Genomic DNA, 13,218 nt, shown 5'->3' on the forward strand with positions numbered 1-13,218 from the left:
ACCAGCTCACTGGCTTGGGAAGGTTTAAATTTCATCCTTAGATAGAAGGACTTGCGAGGCTTATTTTATCACTTGCAGGATAGTGATCCTATAGAACATTTCATATCCATCTTGGTGCTGACAGCTAAACATAACACAAAGCGAGCACTATCAGTCATTAATGATACAATCAAAGAAGGTACATCTCAATTGGCTGTAAAGACACTGTATCAAAGCAAATAATGTCCATGGAGACAATATAACGCTCCATACACACGCGCTCCCACTAGATACCAGTCATCATCCCCCCCACTATGACGAGAGCTGAGACCTCTATCGAAAGAAGCTAACCGGAACCGCCGCTTAGTGTGCAGCGGGTACTACTCCACGGGGACTTAGCGTTTGCTGACCAGGGTGATACTCATTCATAGCAGGACCACTAAGGGGTGGTCCAAAGGCCGGACTAATAGGTCGGCTACGCTCTGAAGATGCACTGTTGTTCTCCTTCAAGGCGAGGAGCTGCTTAGATCTAAATGTTTCATAGTGTATCTGCGACGTGGTGTCGATCAGATCCTGCAAATGAGTTCGAGTAAGGAAATTCCGGAGAGAAATAAATTCACAATGGTTCTCATTTTCGACTACATAGACGTTAGCATCATGTCACCTAGTTTAGACCAGAAACTACGAAGGAATATACCATTGATAAGTCCCCATCGGCTCTTACGGCCCCGGACAATCTTGCCGTCCACCACAATATCCTTCTCGGACCCAACGACGGCGAAAGGAATCATGTTCTATACAAAAAAGTTAGAATTTCCTTTATATGGAATCACTAATATCCGTACTCTAATGTGCGAGTTCATTGCACGCTCGTCCTCATCGAGCATTTCGTTGTCATATGGATACATCTTAATATGATGGAACGCGAACTCTTCTTTGATCCTCTCCTTAAAAGCAGCCTGTTCCTCTATCGTTAAGGCATCCGACTTAGCAATAACAGGAACAACGTTGCAAATATCCATCAGCTTCTTGAGAATTATGATGTCGATGGGCTTCAATCTGTTCGCGTAACCTTTAGTCTCAGAATAACAGCACGTGACACCATGCCGAAATGAATAGAATTACATACGAATGACCTGTTGGCTGAATAAAAAAAAGACAACAGTGAATACGTGTATCAAGAATATAACGGTCACGTTGAGCGGTTAGTTCCTTTCGCAAGTATGCCGAGTGCTGATCCTTGATGTACTTCACAATGGGTTCCCAGCATCGCTCGTTATTGACTTTATCGCCGTACCCAGGCGTGTCGACAATATTCAGGTGAAGCCTGACACCGTTCTCCTCAATAGCTTTCCGTAGCCGTTAGTCGACCGCGTTCCAGGATAAGTTTGGCCCTATTAAGGCAACCGAGTGGAACTTACTGTGTGAAACAGTCTGGATCTCAGTCGTTTGTCGACTGGGCTCGGTGGGACTCAGCCTTCCCTTGCTGTCCAACAAATGCGAAGCAAATATGGTGTTGATCAAAGTGGACTTGCCGAGACCAGTTTGCCCTAGATGTAGACGGTCGCGTTAGAATACTGGCTCCTGTCTATCTCTTGGCCATTACACAAAAGTTGCATACACGTCGGCCAGAACAAAATAATCCAAACTATAGTAAAGGTGACATATCTTACCTACACACATGATATTGAAATGAAATCCTCTCTTCAAGAGCTTCTTCTCAATCTGACTGGTAATGGAATCAAAACCGACATAGTTCCGAGGCTGTACGGTCTCCAAAGTGGTAGTAGCCATGATTCGACTGTTTATCAAAAAGCACTATTAATTGGGCGAGTAGAATATGATCAAATGCGGAGCAACAAAGTATTGGGAAAGTGACTGGATCGTGGGATCCAAACAACTGCGTGCTTTGCGGACCAGGCGGCCTCAAGGACGCGTCTCTGTCCAGGGGTCGTCAAGATGCCAACGCTAACCCTGGACTTGCGGCTTCCATAGCACTGTCGCGTTTACGGTACAAAAACTAAACGATCCACTTAGCACCACAAAGTTGTTAAGCGCGCCTCCGGTCATTTTTTGAGGGTTTAGTGTAGGCCAACCAAATTTTACGATTTTTGCAATTTGACATCTATTTTTCCGTGTCACGTTCCTCATCTTCTGCACAAACACCCGACCATGGCGACACGGCATGTAATTACATCTCCATGGGCCAGCAGAATATGGAATCTGGTTCCACGACTGCAACTGAATGAACTCTCGTCACTGCTGTTGCCACCTTCAGCCGTCGTTATTCCATCCATAGCTCTCCGCATACCGCTGCCATCCGACCTTGGCCTCGGGCTGGGTAACAATCCATTCGGCATTGTTTTTGCCGTTCCGAAGAAGAAAACGTCACTAAGAAAGCGGCGGCAAAGACGCTATGCGCCTACTGATAAGCACGTCAAGCCAGTGCAATCGCTCAACGAATGCCCGTCGTGTGGAAGAGTGAAACGTGCCCATACTGTTTGCGCCCCGTGCCACGAAGAAATTAAGCAGGTTTGGAAGGCCGAGAGAGGCCAACTTAGCCGAGAGAAGCTCTCTGTCCCGGAGAGTATTGACTCTGATTTCTTGGAGATATTGAATGAGAAAAGAAACGTATCAGACGTTCCGAATCCTGGTGAATTCTTAAAGCAGCTGAATAAGGAGGAGACCAGCAAGCGGAAACCGCCAATGTTTGAATGGGAGAAATTGCGTAATAATAGAAATTTTGAAAACTAGCTGGAAAGCTAGCAGGATTGGGATGTTAACGGCCAGTATAAATGGGACACATTGGGCACAAAATCGCACTTGTAAATATAAAGAATGATTCTGTTAGTTAAAATAAGAACGTGAACGTGCTAGTCATACAAAGAATTTCTATAGGTTTGTCAACCGCATTACTATTCGTACACAGTCCTGGTTTATTGCTCAAACTATTGTGAGTACAACTGATAATCAAAGTTCACCAATCTCCCAAATATAGAGCCGCATTTGTGAGGATAACGCGAACTGGCAACCTTTGATTTACCGATTTTCAAAAGATTCAACTTGAAGGTCGACTTCAGTGGCTTCCAATAGGTGTACCTACCGCTATTCGGGTCGCCAGTCTTGATGAAATGGTACCACCGTTCCTGGACCTCGTGGCTGACAGCAATCTGCGCACTCGTTACAGCCGATGAGTTGTAAGTCCCAAATAGAGGTTCGATGTCAGCTTCATGGCATACATAACTGCCTTGGCATAACGCCAAACTGGCATCGGCTGGATAGGTAATTCCTACCTCCGTCTCATAAATATAAACTTTCTTGCTCATGTTGTTGACGTATGACAATGCCAATCTTTGGACAGCGCATGTCCAATAGAATAGCTTTCCAACAAAAGCGAGTTCCAAACGGGTGGAATCGTCCACCGCGGGATCAGGTACAAACTCTGATGTGGCAAGCAGTAGACCTGCACGCTTCACTCCAAGGAATTCCGCAAGAATAGTCGGATAATAGGCAACCGAAACAGGCGAGGAAAGAATGTCCTCAACATGTGAATTGCCTTCATCAGCCACTGTGCCCACAATCATCGATACCTGGATAGGTAGGTTTCCTTTCTCGACGTAAGTGGAAAAATCTTTCTTAATTAGGGTACTGTCAATAACCGGGCTGAACGGCTGTGCGTAATTGATCTCAGGGTAGGTGCCATGCCCGTTCGACACAACTGCGGCCTGAGCAGCCAGGATATCTGTCAAGGAAAGGCTTCGCATGCAGGCGATATTGGAGCATCCAGTTGCATTGTAGATCATACCGGTGATGAGATTGACAGAAGTGGAACGCTTGTTAAACTAGAACGATTTAGATAAAATCAACGCCTTCCATTCAGATTCCCTGCTTACACCGTAACCCATAGGATCAGACATAAGGATAGCGCGAGTGAACATTCCAGCTGTCTGAGTCGTAGACAGCAATGCTCGGATCATGGTAGCTCCAGAACTCTGCCCAGCAATTGCAATCAGAGATGGATCGCCATTGAAATCTACAAATTCAATGAGAAGAGTCGTACTAGGCGGTAAAAGACGCCGCTTACTTGCGATGTTGTCCTTCACCCATTTCAGTGCTAGAATCAAATCCTTGACAGCAAAGTTTGTGTTAGACCCATCGTCAAAGAGCCCGAGTAGTCCTAGCCGGTACTGAACAGTAACAACGATCATATTCTTCGCTTTAGCTAATTTCGCGCCGTAGATGGTCGGATCTGCGGTGCCACCCACTAATATGGATCCGCCATGTATCCTGGCAGGGTTAGACATGGCGTAAGTCGTCGAGTCAAACTAGGGCAGCATACCAGAACATTACAGGCAGGGGAGTTTCCTGACCATAATAGCCAGGAAGGAAAATGTTGAGAAACAGACAGTCTTCGGATTGATAAGTTGTGTATTGAATGCAAAATGGAGGCAACGAGGAGGCGTCATATCTATTGCAGGATTATTAGCCAGTGAAAGGAGGGCTAACGTTCCGAAATTGGGAAATTCACGTCACGTTTTGCTCAGGGACAAATGGGACAGGGTCCGCGAATCGTAGACTGTCGACAGGTGGCTTCGCATAGCGGAGGCTGAGAAAGTGTACGCCTTCAGGGTCTTGGACACCCAGGTAAGTTCCAGTGGTCGTGGACGCAATGCAAGAGCCTGAGCAGTCACAACTATAGCCGGCAACGTATCTCGCACAAGTGGCGGCTAGAACACAGTAACTTGAGACGAAGAAAGACCGCATGTGGACTACTAACGGCCGAGAACTAGACCGCCAGGGACGTCAGGACGATATCTTTCACCCAGTTACTACAGATGCGGGTTGTGTGTCTTATATTGCAGACATAAAGCACAGCATGACGACCATAATCAGGGCGTTCGAGACAGGACGAACAGAGTTCTAAGAGGCACAGATCAAGAGAACGTTACAGAAAACACATCCAAATTGCATAGCGTACAGACTGCCGCAAGCCGGAATCAGCCAAGCGAACCACCTAGACGGAACGCCAGTGGCTCGAAAGGCAGACTGTGACGGTGGGCAAACATCTAAGGGATCGCGACAGGCGCGTGTAATTGGACGAGAAATGAACAAAGCGCTGCACATGACCATGCTTAGAAGATGAGAGATTCAGAAAGCAATCGCGGCAGGTGATGAGAGCGAGTGGTGCGGAGAGGGGACTAGGTCCGGAAGCTAATGGTTCCGCAGTGAGTGCGCGCATTCCCAAGCAAGATGTCAGGAGGCACGCGTCGGATGTCGCACATGTTGGAAAACCATGACATCTCCTTAATCTCATTAACCGCTTATGCGCTCACCTTCAGCTCTGCTTTACAGAGTAATAGAGACATGGTGCCTAAGAATTATACAGTCAGATCATTCAGAATGCCTCGCAAACGGAATGGCATTGCCATTCCTGCGAGCTGATGGTACCGTCTTCTCAGCGACCCTTCGTTCTATGCTTCGCTCTAATGTTGCGACACAACTTGCTCGCTCAAATGCGGCCGACGAAGGAACGGCGTTACAGTAAATCAGCTATGGAAAGTCGTGTTCTAGAAGAACAGTAACAACGTTCAGCCATTGCCTAAAGGGGATAGCAATGGAGGGAACGCCGCGTTTGGTGAGCAGTATTTAAGTTTTAACCAGACCGCATCTTGAGCCGCACGTAAGACTCTTCGCGTTCGCGAGCAACGGACACAGGTTCAATCCCGCCCGACCACAGTTAACGCAGGATTGTTAGATCGAGTGGACCACTTCTAGCGTCTGTGCCATCTTCTTTCTATCTCCGACAGCTCAATGGTCGGTACCGTCCATGTGATCTAGTCTAGTTCGGTGTGCTAACGGGTCACCCTAGAGCAAGCAATACTTTGCTACCAGCCTCACGCCAGAAGGTTGGTCTATAGCCTGCTTCCATATTTATTGGCTGCTGATTAATTTGTGGCAAAGCACATCCTGCAGATATATTCTCGGTCGAGACTACTCCTGAATACGCCATAACATCATCCGGGAACAGTATTCTGAAGCTTTGGAATGCCGTCTCAAACGACCATGAGCTAGTTCTCACAATTAAAACTACACATAAACTTGGCATTCACCACGTCTGTGCAAATAAGGAGTCAGGACTCGTCGCCGCAGTTGGATTCGATGGCGAGATATCAGTCTGGTCGTTGCAGGACGGCTCATGTCGGGGCGTCATAAGTGACCGTATGTTTTGCTTTCTTAGTCAATTCACACTTAACTTGGTACAGAATGTTTGAGTACTCTAGCTGACAGCCTCATCTCCAGCAAAAACAGCTCACTGGGCTGCCCGATTTTCAGCAGACGGCGAATTTTTGGCAGCGACTTCGCTCAATGGTGAAATCAATGTGTGGAACACTGCCGCTGGGGAGTTTGAGAAGTGTGGTGAGCTTGAAACCAAAGGGAGCTCAGGGTTAGCAATAGACTACGTGAGTTCCTAAGCCAATCTACTACTGGCTGCCCGTCGCTAATCTCTTGTTATGCTAGTCAAGTGACGGTCGATTTATCGCTTCGGGACACGAGAACGGTGGACTCTATATCTTCAGTACAGAAACAGCGCGTATGTTGCATTCTCTTCCGGGTACGTTCACCATTGTTTAACTTACTTATGCATGAGCTTGGTAGTCATGCATATTCCTCTCTACCTTGACCGACTAACTCCGTCATACTTTTTAGGCCATATCAAGGCCGTGCGTGCTGTGGCGTTTTCTCCTGTTTCTAAACTCCTGGCCGCTGGAGGCGACTCCAATATTATTACAGTGTATGATGTTACTTCTGGCGAGCAAGTTTTTAACTTATCTGGACATTCACGGTGGATAATGTCCCTCGATTGGAATTTTACAGGCGAGTATATTCTCAGCGGGTATAATCTATGTTCTGCTTCCGTTTGGGGCCAATCCGCTCACATTTCTACAGGTCATTTGACAAGTCACTCAAAGTCTGGTCCATAGAACAGACCGAATGCGTTGCTACTCAGACAGAAGCAGACTCTGCGGTATGGGCGGTCAAGTGGACCAAGACAGCAGGTACGGCGCGACCTCAAGGATTTGTCAGTGTGGGCATAGACAAGACCATCAGATGGTATCGCGAGGCTACTGGCGGCTAAGATCTAGACACGTACTTTCGGATCTATGTATAATTATAAGAAGTAAATTGCTTTTGGGGGCGTGGTGGGTGGGACCATCTTGCTTGTGCTCCCTAGCCTGTATATACACTCACCGAAAAGTTCTCAAATCCTGAATTATACATATTACATGATATCTAATTCTTTGAATTGCACGTTTATGCAGCATCTGTCGCGTGTGCAACTTGGGGCATCGAAATTGCAACTGGCTCAACAATAATATATTTGCAACACCTGTAAGATGAAATATTAAATGGCAAAGATAATTGTCGACTTTCACTGTCGCAGTGGGTGCCGGCACCCAGTGAATTTGCGGGCACGCCTGTGGCTGGGCCTCCCTACTTCATTTCCAAGTCTGCGAATTCAAGATGATAGGAAGTAGTTACTCTCTGTGGTTTGAGCAGTTGCAGTGAGCCTTTATCAATTATCTTGAAGAAACCCCACACCAAGAACTGCAAATGGGCGTCGTAAACCCTAAGTGGTGATGACGATTCCTCTCCAGCAGCTTACGCTTAACCATCCCCGCTACAAACCACCGACTGGTCCAAACGTAATGGTGAAACTGACGAAAACGGAGTTAATATCAGAGGCAGTTGTCCTCTTCAACGAGAAAATATCACCAGACGAGAGCAATGCCAAGCCGATCTCAACTGAATCGTTATTTGTCACGCACAACACGCTCGGGAAGCTGGCATTGGCACTCAAGTGCGATAAGTACACATTCTCCAAGCTGTTGGCCGGCACTCAAATATACATTCCTCCGAAGCCAGAGAAGAAAGCTGTATGTGCATACGTTTAATTAGAAGGTTGAGCAGTTGCTAACAAATATAAAGGATCCCGAGTTCGACGCGCGAATGAAGAGACTAAGAGTCCGACTTCAGGAACAAGAGTACCAAGAAATGATTGCGTCTGCCGTTCCAGAACTTTCATCGTCGTTTCTGGAACCGTTCGAGAAGAAAGAAATCAAGCAGCAGATCTCAGTTATTATCAATATCATGTTTTCCGTGGTGTCCGTGGCATTCGCAGTGTGGGTATGGGGTGGCTCCAGCCTTAATACTGGAAAACGGTTACTGCTCAGTATGTTTGCTGGTGTCGTCGTACTAATTGCGGAGGTTGCGTTATATACGGGTTATATTCAGCGGATAGACGATGCAAGGAAGAAAGAAAAGTGGAAGAAGGAAGTTAAGGAGGTCATCAACACGGTTGAATTTGTCCCGTCGACAAGGCAAGTACTGGAGAAAAAAGAAAGAGCAGTTTGACGTTAGATATATTGTTCTATTGTACATTACCACGCAACAAAATAAGCCTACAGTACATTGTCTAAACATTTTGCCTTTCCCATCAGTTGCCTCACCTTTCGTTCCGTAACTCTTGTTCTAAGTGTTTTAACTGACGGACAGTTAGTATCTTCCGGCCATGAAGCTGGATCGTAGACATACGTCATTTTGCTTTTCTGCTATACGAGCTTCTAGTTGCTCAACTTCCCGCTGTTCAGATTGTAGCATACTACTCGTGATTACCGCGTTAGACCTTCCTGTTCCCGCGGTGCCGTACGGATCATTCGTAGTCAAATGCAGCGTATTCAGAAGAGCTTTTCGCTACCGATCGTTAGACATTCGTCAACGTTATCCAACGCATAATACACACCTCGTCGACTAGCTGCTCATAGGTGTCAACACTTTCTTTCAGAGCGCGTCCACGCTCCTTGAAATAGTTTATCCGGTCGACGATTTCAACTGCGGATGGGCTAGACATCGTAAGCTCAGATACCGAATAAACAGCATGCAGCACGTACTATATCTTAACTAAGCGCTCTAAATCTTCACATATCTCGTCGATATCCATCTCCGAACCTTCCTCGATCCTCGTCTTTAATGGCGTCACACCACCCTTCTCTTTCGCAACCATACGAGACTCTGCTAGATTCGCACTGTTCCGTAACATAATCCGTTTGTCTTTCCTATCAATCATGAGGACCTGTCGTTCTTCGTTATCGACATCGCGTATAAGGGACGTAACATGTACTCGCTGCAAGACCGCATTCGTGAAATTCTCATCACGCGAGAAGTCAAGTGTTGATAAAGACCCCGCCGATTCAGCTAGTGAGTATATGATACTATCTAGATTTGCCATTTTGTTCAGGCGGCGGAATTGTTTACTTTAACTAAATGTTGTTCGGGACCGTCAATTCCGTAGGTTTGTTTACACCTAACGCGAACGACTGGGAGACGAGACAGCGTACTGAAGTGTACGTAAGCCCGTGCTGAGATATGCTTAACGCGCTATGGTAAGTTTCAGCTCGCACCTGTCTTGCGATCACTCATCATTATTAACCGGACATTTTGTTGATCATCCACTTTACGCGGTAACTGCGATTGCGACGAAATTGCTCTAGCTTGTGTACAGATTACTTGCATCATCACATATTACTTAGGTCAGAGAGGGTTTGATTCGTGATGCCGGCGCCAGAGAGCAAGGAACCGAAGGTGGAGATCAAGGATGAGAAGATGACAGATGCGAATACCGTCGAGAAGCCGAAGTCTCCAGAAGAGATCGCTTCTCTCGTTCTGAATGGTATGTAGCAATATTGGGATGAGGAATCTTGCAAGAGCTTGTGGGGCCCGTTGATGCTGACATCGTTTCTGAGCAGATATCAAGCAGAACTTTGGATTCCTGGAGAAAGCAGCTGTCAATTTCGAGCCGAGATTTTCAATGCGAGTGCTACGTGGTCTAGGTAATCTTCGAAGACGCCTAACACCAGATATTCTTGTCAACGCTGTGGATGCCGCGTACCCGTCGCCATCTCACAGATCGGCAGCCTTAATCTTGAAGTATCTCGGCAAAGAGGTGTCTGGCATGGAAATCGATGAGTCTTCATCTAGTAGCTCGACTCCTGCTGTTCTTCCCGAAATTGACATTTATCTTCTTGTTCTGCTGCAAGTATTTTTGTTGGACCAGGGCGACATTGCCAAGTTGAATTCATTCAATGATGAGGCGATCACTATTCTTCGAGGTTACAATCGACGGACCTTGGATGCGTTGGCCGCCAAGATGTGGTTCTATTATGCACATGGAAAGGAATTGGACAAACAGCTCGTAGAACTTAGACCGTATGCGCCATTGGATTAATGCTTCCGAACAGGGCATTTACTGACTCGTGCTGCAGATTGTTACTCGCCGTCCTCCGTACCTCCACTCTACGACACGACACTGAGACGCGCGCCATGCTTACGACGCTTTTATTGCGCAATTACCTCCATACGCAGGCCATCTCCCAAGCTCATCAGCTAGTCCTCAAGGCCGACTTTCCTGAGTCAGCCGCCACGTCCGTTGTTGCGAGATACCTATACTACGTGGGACGGATCAAGGCGATTCAGCTGGATTATAGTGCCGCCAACGAGAGCTTGATCGGTGCAATCCGCAAAGCTCCGCAGACATCCTACGCTGCCGGGTTTTTACAGGCGGCGCATAAGCTCAAGGTTATCATTGAACTTTTGATGGGTGATATTCCCGAGCGATCATTGTTCCGCGAGACAATGTATGAGAAAGCTCTGTCGCCCTACATGGAACTCGTGAAGGCTGTTCGAATTGGCGAGGTTCCTCAGTTTTCTGAGGCAATCGAGAAGTATGGTGCGGTGTTCAAGAAGGATGGCACATACATGCTTATCCTCCGTCTGCGCCAGAACGTCATCAAGACTGGTATCCGTATGATGAGCTTATCGTACTCTAAGATTTCTCTTCGCGACATTTGCATTAGACTGCATCTCGATTCGGAAGAGAGCGCGGAGTATATCGTGGCGAAAGCCATTAGAGATGGCGTTATTGAGGCTACTATCGACCATGAGAAAGGTTTCATGCAGAGCAAGGAGATTCTCGATATTTACTCAACGCAAGAGCCAAATATGGCATTCCATGAGCGTATCAAGTTCTGTATAAGTTTGCATAACGAAAGTGTTAAGGCAATGCGTTATCCTATGAATCAGCACCGCGTGGAGTTGAAGAATGTCGAGGAAGCTCGTGAAAGAGAGAAAGAGTAAGTTCGCTTAACTGTTTAAGTGGTAAAGAGGTTACTGACTTTGGGTACAGACTGGCATCTGAGATTCAAGAGGGTGATATCGAAGACGAGGACGGCGACTTCGACGGATTGTAAATGATAGAGGAGCGAAGATTGTAGGCGATATTATTTACATATATGCTTATCGTGTATTTTGATTCGTTACGACTTTGTGAGTTCTTGTACAGATGCTGGGTTTGTGCGGCGCGTCCTAGATTTGTAGACTAGAACGTGGCTCCCTCTTCGGGATGAACCTGAATCAATAATGCTCACCCATTACTTCTGAATATGTTTCTCAAGAGTGAGAGAGACAAGATAGCAACCATGAGTATAAGGTTCAAACAGTATGGCGCAAATACTGTAAGCGCTAGACAAAGGCGGTGGGGACCGAACGCCATGGAAGTCGGGAATGTGGCAACAACCCCTGAGCCGAGACGGTTGTGCCCCTTCCGTCCGATGGACGATTTGGCGGTGCTTACGCGGGCCGTGGCGGCCGGATGTAGACTTTACCCTAACCTCGAAGTTGCTTAGACACTGGGGCTTTTCGTTTGTTGCGTTTTGCCTCCAGTTTCCCTTCCGCACATCCACATTTAGCATCTATTCTTGCTTGAAACTTGTTCAGCGGCTAAATCTCGTTTTCAATTCTGCATAGAAGTATAAAAGAATGGCACTTAAACGTATCAGCAAAGAACTATCAGATCTCGGCAGGTAGGTATTAAGTAATTTGTATATAACCCCATGTGCGTGCCACTGTACGCGCTGGAAATTTTCTGCTTCAGCACACGAATAGTCCCCGATTTTCTCACTGAATGGTGATATGACTATACTTGTCAGTATGGACTTTAATGCTGATATGTTAGATCCCGTTCAGTCCGTTTGAACTTGGGTTCCATTTGTACAGGTTGGGTTTGCAATCGGTCATGTGCAAATGTCTTGTATTTGCACTTGGAATTGCGGCCGTTTTCCAGTATTGGGCTACGAAAGAGGACTGCGACATGTGCATGGGGTTCTGACTCACGATCATTGTTACTGATTCTATGTTGTATAGGGATCCCCCTTCTTCATGCAGCGCTGGGCCTATTGGAGACGATCTGGTATGTTCGTTATGTCAAGCCCGTTTTGAGATGGCTCAAATTATGTATTCTTTGAATCACCAACTCTGACAAGCCGCGTTGTAGTTTCACTGGCAAGCAACTATAATGGGACCTGTAAGTATTTTCGATACCGTGCGGTATGGAGGATACGGCCAGATAATCTAATAGTGCAATTAGGCTGACAGTCCATATGCCGGCGGGGTCTTCTTCCTGTCGATTCACTTTCCAACAGATTATCCATTCAAGCCGCCAAAGGTGAGTGATCTTCTGGTTTTGGTGAATATGGGCATAGGACGTGTGAATCACCGAGACGTGTGATGTGCACAGTAGATTTGGAGATATTGTCGTACACATCTTGTTGGTGAAGATTGTCCAATGATCTATCAATCCTGCACTGCGTGGTGTACTTTCATGGTCTCGATTTTTGGATCGCGCTAATGTATTATACTACAGGTTAGCTTCACAACCCGCATTTACCACCCGAACATCAATAGTAACGGCAGCATTTGTCTGGATATTTTAAGAGATCAGTGGTCGCCAGCTTTAACAATTTCCAAAGTCCTATTGTCCATCTGTTCGATGTTGACAGACCCAAATCCAGATGATCCTTTGGTGCCAGAAATTGCTCATGTCTATAAGACAGACCGCGCCAAGTACGAAGCTACGGCAAGAGAGTGGACGCGGAAGTATGCTGTGTAACAACGTCAAATACAAAATTAACGATTTGGTTTTGAAAGAAATGACGTTTGTTGCATTGTATGCTTTCCGGACTGCTGTGTTTAGTTCTTTCCAGTGCCATTGTCTTGTTATTATTCGTTGAGTTGAAATATATATTGCTAATTGCAATGTTACGATTGTTACATTTTATATTATTATATATCTCCATTATTAACGAATATAATTTGCCATTATGTCTTGTCCCTAACGCCTAGCTG

At 46.4% G+C, this 13,218-nt stretch overlaps 8 protein-coding genes across 8 annotated transcripts; 5 read left to right on the forward strand and 3 right to left on the reverse strand.

The window, feature by feature from the left end:
* Nucleotides 1–188: 188 nt before the first annotated feature.
* Nucleotides 189–2,022, reverse strand: POJ06DRAFT_60615 (Septin-domain-containing protein). Its single transcript, XM_056191266.1, has 6 exons — nucleotides 1,653–2,022; nucleotides 1,401–1,529; nucleotides 1,109–1,328; nucleotides 825–1,038; nucleotides 677–773; nucleotides 189–617 (listed from the first exon to the last, which is right to left on the reverse strand). Exons 1-6 carry the CDS (start codon nucleotides 1,771–1,773, stop codon nucleotides 343–345), a joined length of 1,056 nt encoding a protein of 351 aa, XP_056046448.1. The 5' UTR covers nucleotides 1,774–2,022; the 3' UTR covers nucleotides 189–342.
* On the forward strand, nucleotides 2,021–2,830 carry POJ06DRAFT_60614 (uncharacterized protein). The gene has a single exon (XM_056191265.1). It carries the CDS (start codon nucleotides 2,152–2,154, stop codon nucleotides 2,731–2,733), a length of 582 nt encoding a protein of 193 aa, XP_056046449.1. The 5' UTR covers nucleotides 2,021–2,151; the 3' UTR covers nucleotides 2,734–2,830.
* POJ06DRAFT_288130 (Carboxylesterase) lies at nucleotides 2,831–4,722 on the reverse strand (the record flags this gene model as incomplete). Its single annotated transcript, XM_056190286.1, has 5 exons — nucleotides 2,831–3,821; nucleotides 3,873–4,012; nucleotides 4,064–4,266; nucleotides 4,319–4,447; nucleotides 4,508–4,722. Coding segments are annotated over 5 exons (1,581 nt in total), but the record flags the coding sequence as incomplete, so codon positions are not given.
* Nucleotides 4,723–5,671: 949 nt separating this feature from the next.
* POJ06DRAFT_246283 (WD40-repeat-containing domain protein) lies at nucleotides 5,672–7,162 on the forward strand. The gene is made up of 7 exons (XM_056186770.1): nucleotides 5,672–5,793; nucleotides 5,849–5,885; nucleotides 5,941–6,198; nucleotides 6,280–6,440; nucleotides 6,499–6,592; nucleotides 6,688–6,874; nucleotides 6,928–7,162. Exons 1-7 carry the CDS (start codon nucleotides 5,791–5,793, stop codon nucleotides 7,115–7,117), a joined length of 930 nt encoding a protein of 309 aa, XP_056046451.1. The 5' UTR covers nucleotides 5,672–5,790; the 3' UTR covers nucleotides 7,118–7,162.
* Nucleotides 7,163–7,688: 526 nt separating this feature from the next.
* POJ06DRAFT_265862 (endoplasmic reticulum-based factor for assembly of V-ATPase-domain-containing protein) lies at nucleotides 7,689–8,394 on the forward strand (the record flags this gene model as incomplete). The annotated part of the gene is made up of 2 exons (XM_056189108.1): nucleotides 7,689–7,916; nucleotides 7,969–8,394. 2 exons carry the CDS (start codon nucleotides 7,689–7,691, stop codon nucleotides 8,392–8,394), a joined length of 654 nt encoding a protein of 217 aa, XP_056046452.1.
* An 8-nt stretch (nucleotides 8,395–8,402) lies between these two features.
* On the reverse strand, nucleotides 8,403–9,332 carry POJ06DRAFT_246291 (uncharacterized protein). The gene is made up of 4 exons (XM_056186771.1): nucleotides 8,931–9,332; nucleotides 8,783–8,882; nucleotides 8,575–8,733; nucleotides 8,403–8,524 (listed from the first exon to the last, which is right to left on the reverse strand). Exons 1-4 carry the CDS (start codon nucleotides 9,266–9,268, stop codon nucleotides 8,486–8,488), a joined length of 636 nt encoding a protein of 211 aa, XP_056046453.1. The 5' UTR covers nucleotides 9,269–9,332; the 3' UTR covers nucleotides 8,403–8,485.
* Nucleotides 9,333–9,452: 120 nt separating this feature from the next.
* On the forward strand, nucleotides 9,453–11,586 carry POJ06DRAFT_219185 (proteasome regulatory subunit C-terminal-domain-containing protein). Its single transcript, XM_056185584.1, has 4 exons — nucleotides 9,453–9,709; nucleotides 9,786–10,245; nucleotides 10,302–11,168; nucleotides 11,222–11,586. Exons 1-4 carry the CDS (start codon nucleotides 9,592–9,594, stop codon nucleotides 11,283–11,285), a joined length of 1,509 nt encoding a protein of 502 aa, XP_056046454.1. The 5' UTR covers nucleotides 9,453–9,591; the 3' UTR covers nucleotides 11,286–11,586.
* A 153-nt stretch (nucleotides 11,587–11,739) lies between these two features.
* On the forward strand, nucleotides 11,740–13,212 carry POJ06DRAFT_246295 (ubiquitin-conjugating enzyme/RWD-like protein). The gene is made up of 5 exons (XM_056186772.1): nucleotides 11,740–11,897; nucleotides 12,238–12,283; nucleotides 12,368–12,397; nucleotides 12,461–12,538; nucleotides 12,737–13,212. Exons 1-5 carry the CDS (start codon nucleotides 11,854–11,856, stop codon nucleotides 12,980–12,982), a joined length of 444 nt encoding a protein of 147 aa, XP_056046455.1. The 5' UTR covers nucleotides 11,740–11,853; the 3' UTR covers nucleotides 12,983–13,212.
* Nucleotides 13,213–13,218: the final 6 nt, after the last annotated feature.

Source organism: Lipomyces tetrasporus (assembly GCF_029532465.1).
Source record: "Lipomyces tetrasporus strain NRRL Y-64009 chromosome Unknown POJ06scaffold_2, whole genome shotgun sequence".
NCBI lineage: Eukaryota > Fungi > Ascomycota > Lipomycetes > Lipomycetales > Lipomycetaceae > Lipomyces > Lipomyces tetrasporus.

What these genes read in the sequence shown, in the direction of transcription:
- POJ06DRAFT_60615 (XM_056191266.1), bottom strand. Translation starts at nt 1,773, where the DNA reads ATGGCTACTACCACTTTGGAGACCGTACAGCCTCGGAACTATGTCGGT. An exon ending in TTTCAATATCATGTGTGTAG is followed by an intron (nt 1,530 to 1,652) that starts GTAAGATATGTC and finishes GTCTACATCTAG; the next exon opens with GGCAAACTGGTCTCGGCAAG. An exon ending in CCGATGGGGACTTATCAATG is followed by an intron (nt 618 to 676) that starts GTATATTCCTTC and finishes ACGTCTATGTAG; the next exon opens with TCGAAAATGAGAACCATTGT.
- POJ06DRAFT_60614 (XM_056191265.1), top strand. Translation starts at nt 2,152, where the DNA reads ATGGCGACACGGCATGTAATTACATCTCCATGGGCCAGCAGAATATGG.
- POJ06DRAFT_246283 (XM_056186770.1), top strand. An exon ending in TCGGGGCGTCATAAGTGACC is followed by an intron (nt 6,199 to 6,279) that starts GTATGTTTTGCT and finishes CCTCATCTCCAG; the next exon opens with CAAAAACAGCTCACTGGGCT. An exon ending in GGCGAGTATATTCTCAGCGG is followed by an intron (nt 6,875 to 6,927) that starts GTATAATCTATG and finishes ACATTTCTACAG; the next exon opens with GTCATTTGACAAGTCACTCA.
- POJ06DRAFT_246291 (XM_056186771.1), bottom strand. Translation starts at nt 9,268, where the DNA reads ATGGCAAATCTAGATAGTATCATATACTCACTAGCTGAATCGGCGGGG. An exon ending in ATGAGCAGCTAGTCGACGAG is followed by an intron (nt 8,734 to 8,782) that starts GTGTGTATTATG and finishes AACGATCGGTAG; the next exon opens with CGAAAAGCTCTTCTGAATAC. An exon ending in TAGCAGAAAAGCAAAATGAC is followed by an intron (nt 8,525 to 8,574) that starts GTATGTCTACGA and finishes ACTGTCCGTCAG; the next exon opens with TTAAAACACTTAGAACAAGA.
- POJ06DRAFT_219185 (XM_056185584.1), top strand. Translation starts at nt 9,592, where the DNA reads ATGCCGGCGCCAGAGAGCAAGGAACCGAAGGTGGAGATCAAGGATGAG. An exon ending in CGCTTCTCTCGTTCTGAATG is followed by an intron (nt 9,710 to 9,785) that starts GTATGTAGCAAT and finishes GTTTCTGAGCAG; the next exon opens with ATATCAAGCAGAACTTTGGA. An exon ending in CAGCTCGTAGAACTTAGACC is followed by an intron (nt 10,246 to 10,301) that starts GTATGCGCCATT and finishes CTCGTGCTGCAG; the next exon opens with ATTGTTACTCGCCGTCCTCC.
- POJ06DRAFT_246295 (XM_056186772.1), top strand. Translation starts at nt 11,854, where the DNA reads ATGGCACTTAAACGTATCAGCAAAGAACTATCAGATCTCGGCAG. An exon ending in GAACTATCAGATCTCGGCAG is followed by an intron (nt 11,898 to 12,237) that starts GTAGGTATTAAG and finishes TATGTTGTATAG; the next exon opens with GGATCCCCCTTCTTCATGCA. An exon ending in GGCCTATTGGAGACGATCTG is followed by an intron (nt 12,284 to 12,367) that starts GTATGTTCGTTA and finishes GCCGCGTTGTAG; the next exon opens with TTTCACTGGCAAGCAACTAT.